The 6,831-nt window shown below is 39.3% G+C and overlaps 1 protein-coding gene across 2 annotated transcripts; it reads right to left on the bottom strand.

Moving 5' to 3' along the window:
* Window positions 1-1,372: 1,372 nt before the first annotated feature.
* On the bottom strand, window positions 1,373-6,354 carry tmem88a (transmembrane protein 88 a). Of its 2 annotated transcripts, XM_057321262.1 has the most exons (3): window positions 5,096-6,354; window positions 3,286-3,718; window positions 1,373-2,373 (listed from the first exon to the last, which is right to left on the bottom strand). In XM_057321262.1, exons 2-3 carry the CDS (start codon window positions 3,661-3,663, stop codon window positions 2,092-2,094), a joined length of 660 nt encoding a protein of 219 aa, XP_057177245.1. In that variant the 5' UTR covers window positions 3,664-3,718; window positions 5,096-6,354; the 3' UTR covers window positions 1,373-2,091. The 2 variants fall into 2 exon arrangements, with proteins under 2 accessions (XP_057177245.1, XP_057177244.1); XM_057321261.1 differs by lacking the exon at window positions 5,096-6,354 and having other exon boundaries at window positions 3,286-5,075.
* Window positions 6,355-6,831: the final 477 nt, after the last annotated feature.

The raw sequence follows: 6,831 nt of genomic DNA, 5'->3' as shown, positions 1-6,831 counted from the left end.
ATGTTTAACACGCAAATCCATCAGTGAAACGGCACACAACAGCATATAAAACATTTAAATAAACATCAGTAAATAATGAAAAATTAAATGATATAAGAAAGCTAAATACTAAATAAAAAAGCTCTTGTTGCAGTAACTTCAGTCAGTGGCGTATTAACCCTTACAGTCCTTAACAATTCCATTTGAAACAAACTGTTTAAACCTACATTGGCTTTCCTATTCAGATTGCCATAAAAACTTTACTTTTTCCGACTCGTTGATGTGAAACTTACTTGTTGACATTGTCCAGATTAAAATGTGTACAGCTGCACTAAATGCGCGTTCAGAAGATGTGCACAGGAGCTCAAATGAAGAGATGTCTCTCTGCAACCGCGGCAAAACCTGCGTGCGCTCCGACAATAAGCAAGCGGGTCATAGCCAGTTTTGATTTTACGTATCTGTTCATTTCACAACAAGATCCATTGCAAAACCCGCAGAATAACCTGGGTTTTGCCGTGCAGGCCCGCACTCGAACGCACCAATGGAAACGTATGCCAATAATTTCTGTTAATGTAAAATCTTTTAAATAAAACCACCCACAACTGAAAGGCTACAACTAGCAATCGTTATCACAACTCTCATATTTATTACACCTATATTTGTCAGAGTGACGTGCACTACCGCCTGTGGCAGTTCTCCACCGTCATGGCACTTTACCACCGCGGTGGTGCAGGTGTCATGGCCACCGTCACAGCCCTAGTTTAGGCTGCATTAGTTAGATCAACCGGAACCAGGAACACTTCCAACAACAACTGATGTACTTGTTGCATCAAAGAGTGCAGAACAGTACTCTACTCTCAGCCAGTCTTGTCTCATTGTTCCAAGGTTACCACAGCGAGCAGGATGCCCAGACCTGATGGTAGAGCGGAGAATGGGAAGCGGCAACCTGACAAGAGCTGAGATGATAGAGCTGGATAAAGAAGGACGCGGCGACTTGACACGTCTTCACTACAAAATGTCAAATGCTATTAGATTATTAATGATAATCTTAAATCTATAATTTACCTTATTAGTAAATCTATTTATTTTTATTTAGCCTTGTTGTGCAAGCAGTGTCGAGCTTGTGCAGAGGCAGCAGCTTTTGCCAAAGGGGAACTGGAATCCCCTGGTTGGGCCTGGGTTCTCCTGAGGTTTTTTTCTCGATTGGAGTTTTGGGTTCCTCGCCACCGTTTGCATACTGTTTACACACCATTTGCCTGGCTGGGGGGCTGCTTTACCATTAGAATTTTTAAGTTTTACATAATTTATATTGCATATAGGAATTTATAGTCTGTTTAATATTTGACCTGTGTTTCTCTCTCCTTTATCTTAAACGTGTGCTTTCACTGTGCGTGTGTGTGCTTGTATGTGTGTGTGTGTGTGTGCACGTGCGTGTGTCTGCACATCCGTGTGTGTGTCTATGTCTATGTGTGTTAGTACGTGTGCATATTGTGTGTGTGGAGTGTTTTGTATGTGGGTATGTCTGTCTTCTGTGTTTTCACCTTTTTCTTGTTTTTACAGGTATAACTTTAATTGTTTTGCTTATAGTCAACATGTCATGTACAGCTGCTTTGCAACAAAGAAAATTGTAAAACGCGCTATATAAATAAAGTTGAGTTGAGTATATTATGTAGATAATATACTAAATAAAACGTTTATTCATTTAACAATTAATAAGATGTATACAATAATAAGGAGAGTTTTAAGAAAACTTCATATTCAAATAAGTTCATCATTCATGTTGTTAAAACACTTACAAAAGAAGCAACAATAAACCACACATTTCATTGACAGATAGTTCCCCATTTCAAAACACCCTTAAAGTAGATCCAGTTAAACAAGTGACTGAAACACTGAAATGCAAAGGCACAGATACAGTATGAGAAACTGAATAAATGAGCAGCTTTTAAAAATACAGTTTAAACTGCTGAGAACATGGCACTGCTTTTACTCAGTCTTGTCTTGGCATGATTAGGTGGTCTGTATGTAATCTATTACCATTGATATTCACATTAAATTCACCAGGTCCTTTTGTAAGACAGTTTTTATCCCATACTGCAATGCTGCTGTTGTTCAGACCCAAACGCTTCCCTTTCCCTCACTCTCTCCGGCCCCCTGTTGGCCGCAGCAGCCTCCTATGCCTCGATGACGTGACGCAGGCAGGTTCTTGTAGACGGCACGGCTGTATGGTATGAAACACAGGCCCAGCTGGAGATGCCGTGCCATCCTGCAGTAAGCAGCGAGAGCTAGAACCAACAGCGGAGCCAGTAGCAGGAAGCCCACAACCAGCAAAGCCACACAGCCTCCATCATCCAAGAGATTTGAACAGTAGATGGAAGTGCCGTTGCGCTGAACCTTTGGAACGGGCAAAGAGGGGAGAGGGAGACTTTATCTTAATTTGACCATAAAATTGTGTGTTGTTCACACATTCAAAAGGAGATAAACCAAGTAGATTTTAAAAGCACCTTCCTTTATTTTGCAGTATGAAGGAAAAAAAACCTCATCATCCACAAAACTGTGCCTATACAGTAACGTTTCTTCCTCTAATAATTAAGTTGTTAAAAAGAGTAATCCAGGACTACCATATGTGTGTGACGTCACTGATTATTTAGTTTACAATGTCAGATAAGATAACACTATGATTAACGAAAACATTCACATATGGTCCAGCTGTGGGAGTGTGTTGAGAGTGAGGCATCTTTGTTGGAGGGGAGACGGTCGATGATAAAGAGAGGATTACTTGAGAGGCTTTATTTCCTCTGCTCACAGGTGTTTTGTGTTAGGGTCTCAATGAACTCTGGGAAGTAGTCATCAATGCTTGGATGACACTAGAGTATATTAAGCTGTCTTATTTTTTCAGAGAGAATCTGGGCAGCTGTGATTATCTGAGGAATCGTGGCATGTGAGGACAAGTTTAAAGAAAGAAAATGGTAACCCTATGAAGGCAAGTGGACATTTCTTTCATTTTAACAGAGCTATGCACTGCAACAGGGGTATTTGCCCAAAACGGACAAACTGCTCTACAGAGCATGTTTCGTAATTACGTTATCTCCTTCAACAAAGATGCAAAAATGCAACAACATCATTGTCCTGTGCGAGCTGCCGTAGTGCTTCGAAAGGGAGGGGTGGAGTGAGCCGTTGGTTGCAATTTGCAACCTCACCACTAGATGCCGCCTAAATCTCCACATTGCTCCTTTAAATCAGGAATTTGCATGGTCAGATTACATTTCCTGTTAATTACGTGTAAAAAAATCACCCCACACTTACTGTCGAATGGCAAAGGAAGCCAAAAAGGACCATAATCAGCGACGGCAAGAGGATGAGGCCGAAGATAATTGCAGCCAGACCAATGTTGAGGGTAGCGATGATCAGATTCTGAGCTGTCACCAGAACAGAACAAGCCCAACAGTCTAAAGAGCCTCTCAGCTCCAGAGTAGAATCGTTTGCCACACTGCCCGCTATCGAGTACGGAGGAGGAACCACCACCCCGGAGCTGGACGCATTTGCTGGACTGCTTGAGGACATGGAGCCGGTGTGTTGGAGACGGGGGTGAAGGGATTCAAACTCCCCCCGGTCAACGGAAGGCTGCTGGGCAACAGGTTTCTCCAGGGTCCCGTTCCGAGAAAGACTCATATTTCCGTTCATCTGCTGGTCGGGTGTTCTCCAGTTGGGTGATATCGGGAGTGAATCCAGTTTTTGGCTGGTGAAAATCATCAAAAGAAATTCTCTTTAGAAAATTGGGTTCGCAGTACCTATAAATACAAACCCAACAGCAACAAATCCTAAAATCGCTTTTAAGCCTAGCAGACAGCAGTAAAATGACTATTAAAGACGTTTTTTCAGAGCAGTCGGGGATATGTATATATTTAAAATAATGGTCTCCAATGGTCAAGGGAAGGGAAGGTAAACAGAGATAACTAAAGTTGAACGGTAGGAAATGAACCCCCCTCCCGATCTCCAGGATGACTACAAAATACCAAACAATAACTGTGGAACTGCCCTTCCAGGAAAGCCTGTGTGCCGACCAGATCACATATACTATAAAACTGAAATCTCAGGAGAGCAACATCATAAAGAGATGCTCATAAATAGCCCATTACGACTTTTAACAGATCCACAGTGAACATTTATAGGCAAAAATTCAGGAAGGTGTTCATTTGCCCATGATTTACGCAGTTTAAGTTGCTGTCAGAGTGCATTACATTTTTTTTATTTCATTTAAAACAGAGCACTAACACTGAGAATAAAAACACAGTTTTTACATGAATCCTTAAATGTTTAATATTATTTTTGTTTTTACGCCTCACGTAAAACAGAACATCTCTAGCAGATTTCGATCACATGTGCGCTCATCCTTTCTGGGAACAGGTCTTCTGTTTAAAACTTGTTTGTTTGGATCGGGCCCAATTTTTTCACTGAATTCAAGTATGATATCATTGACATGAATAGATCAGATGTTATCTAGAGTTTAATTTAAAAACCTTTCCCACACAATTGGCTCCTGAGGTCTTCTAAAAGCAATTTGCTGTGACCTTTAGGAAGTCTTCAATGGACAGTAAATCCCAGAAGTGTCTCAATGTTATTTAATAAGTGACTATAATTACTATAATAACACATATGTAAGTTTTAATAAAGATATTGATTGAATGTTATTTTGTGATCAGACATGTAGATCAGGCCAAACGTTACTGTAAGTCATTTTTAGACTGTGATTTAGAAGTTATGGGATAGATTTTATACAAGGTCGAGGTTAAAGTAAGTCATGATCATCGTGATTTTGATTCAATGTAAAAGATCCAGAATAGACAATTACGCACAAAAAAAATATATAAAGAGGACAACAGGACATTGACAGACTGATAAAACTGATGAAGCCGTTTAATTGTTAGTTAACTTACAAAGGAACAGTTTTAGTTGAACAGCTTAAGCTAAACCCGTGTAAAAGTTTAAATCATATGCATTTTAGAAGATTAAACAGTAGGCTAATATAAATAATAATTTATAATAATATACATCATAAATCAGAGGTATGTATGCAAGTTCAAAATCATTCTACTTTAGGGAAATAAACGATTACCTTTTCTCCTGGAGAAAAACGTTTAAAACGTTTCCTTCACACGCTCAAATCCCTTTCTTAAAGAAATGTAAACAAATCCTTGAGACTGAAACAAGTTCTTTGAGCCTTATATGAGTTTTCTTGTTTCTTTAACTTGTTAATGGAGAGCAACCTGCAGTATCGCTACAAGTTCTGTGTGAAACTGAACTGAACTCAGTGGAACATTCTTCTAATTCAGCTCTCTCTCTCCTCTTTTCCTGCCCTGCTCTTTCCTTCCTTTGAGTAAGATGTCCTGTCTCTGGATGTATCTCTCCACTCCCCCATCTCACTTTAACCACAAATTGCTCTGGCCGGGGAATTTAGTATTGTGGGTTGGGGGTTGTTGGAGTGGGAATGTGGTGTTGCCCTGCAGTTTTTTTGCCCAATGGGTCATGACCCTCTCTCCCTTTGGATTTGCACACTCCACAACGAGTGTTTTTGAACATTATGCACAGTATTTTGCCTCCCTGACCTTTCCTGTAGATTATCTGGTAGAGCCTGATGCTAGCAATGCCAAGGTCATGGGTTTGAATCCCAGGGAACGCACACACTCATAAAACATATGGATGCAATCTAAGTCAATTTGCATTACAGCGTCTATGAAAAGACCAGTAACAAAACGTTGAGAAATTAGCTTTTCAGACATTTTTACTGTTTAAACTATGCATACATGCACTTTCTTAATGCAATCATTATTATTAAATGGTCACATAAAACTTTCAATAAAGACCTAAAAAGACTTTTCACAGCCCTTCATGTGATATTTCCCACATCACTTTCAGTTCTTCTGGGCCACGTTTACATTGGGTGGGGAGGGAGTTGTCTGTTTTTTATCTCTGAGGACATGTCAGAGCTGTCAGGGCACGAGGGGGTGATGCGTGGAGGAGGGGGGGAGAGATAGGATGCTCCGTAAGGATTTTTGTTTCCTGGACAACTGAGCTGAGGGCATGCAGATGTGCTGTGTGTGATAGAACACACAGCTGATAAGAGTGAAAACAGGATAAAGACTTTATCTGTGAGTTAATACGAGTGAAATATGAACATTTTACTGATTCTGGGACTTTAGAAACTTGCAAAAGAAATGGAAAAAATGTTTCTGTCTGCCAAAGTTTAGGAATCATATTTGTTGTGTGATTTTATTTAACCTAACACAAAAAGTAGAAAAATAGTGAGAAACACTTTGCAATAAGTTTATATTTGTTAACATTAGTTAACTTAACTTACAATGAACAAGACTCGCACAGTATTTACTAATCTTAGTTCATGTTCATTTCTGCATGTACTGATACATTTTTTAAATCTAAATTTGTAACTGTTCACATAGTAAATGCAAAGTGAACTAATATGAACAATTGTTTTTACATTAAAGCGATAGTTCACCCAAAAATGGAATTCTGTTATCATTTACGTACCCTCAGGTTGTTTCAAACCTGTATAAATGTCTTTGTTCTGCTAAACACAAAAGAAGATATTTGAAAGAATGTACTATGGGAGTCAAAGGGGGATGAGATCTGTTTGGTTACTGACATTCTTCCAAATATCTTCTTCTGTGTTTAGCGGAACAAAAACATGTTGCAGGTTTGAAACAACATCAGGGTAAGTAATTGATAACAGAATTTCCATTTTTGGGTTAACTATCGCTTTAACCAACAATAGCAAAGATAAATGTTTGTTTTTATTTATTTAGTATATGCTGACTACTTTGCTTATTGTAAGAT

Source organism: Triplophysa rosa, linkage group LG22 (genome assembly GCF_024868665.1).
Source record: "Triplophysa rosa linkage group LG22, Trosa_1v2, whole genome shotgun sequence".
NCBI lineage: Eukaryota > Metazoa > Chordata > Actinopteri > Cypriniformes > Nemacheilidae > Triplophysa > Triplophysa rosa.
This window is presented reverse-complemented; position numbering and strand designations above follow the sequence as displayed.

Bases quoted from the DNA above. Each gene is read 5' to 3' on its own strand.
- tmem88a (XM_057321261.1), bottom strand. From the start codon at position 3,732: ATGATTTTCACCAGCCAAAAACTGGATTCACTCCCGATATCACCCAAC. The intron at 2,374-3,285 runs GTAAGTGTGGGG...CCCGTTCCAAAG, and splicing joins GCTTCCTTTGCCATTCGACA to GTTCAGCGCAACGGCACTTC.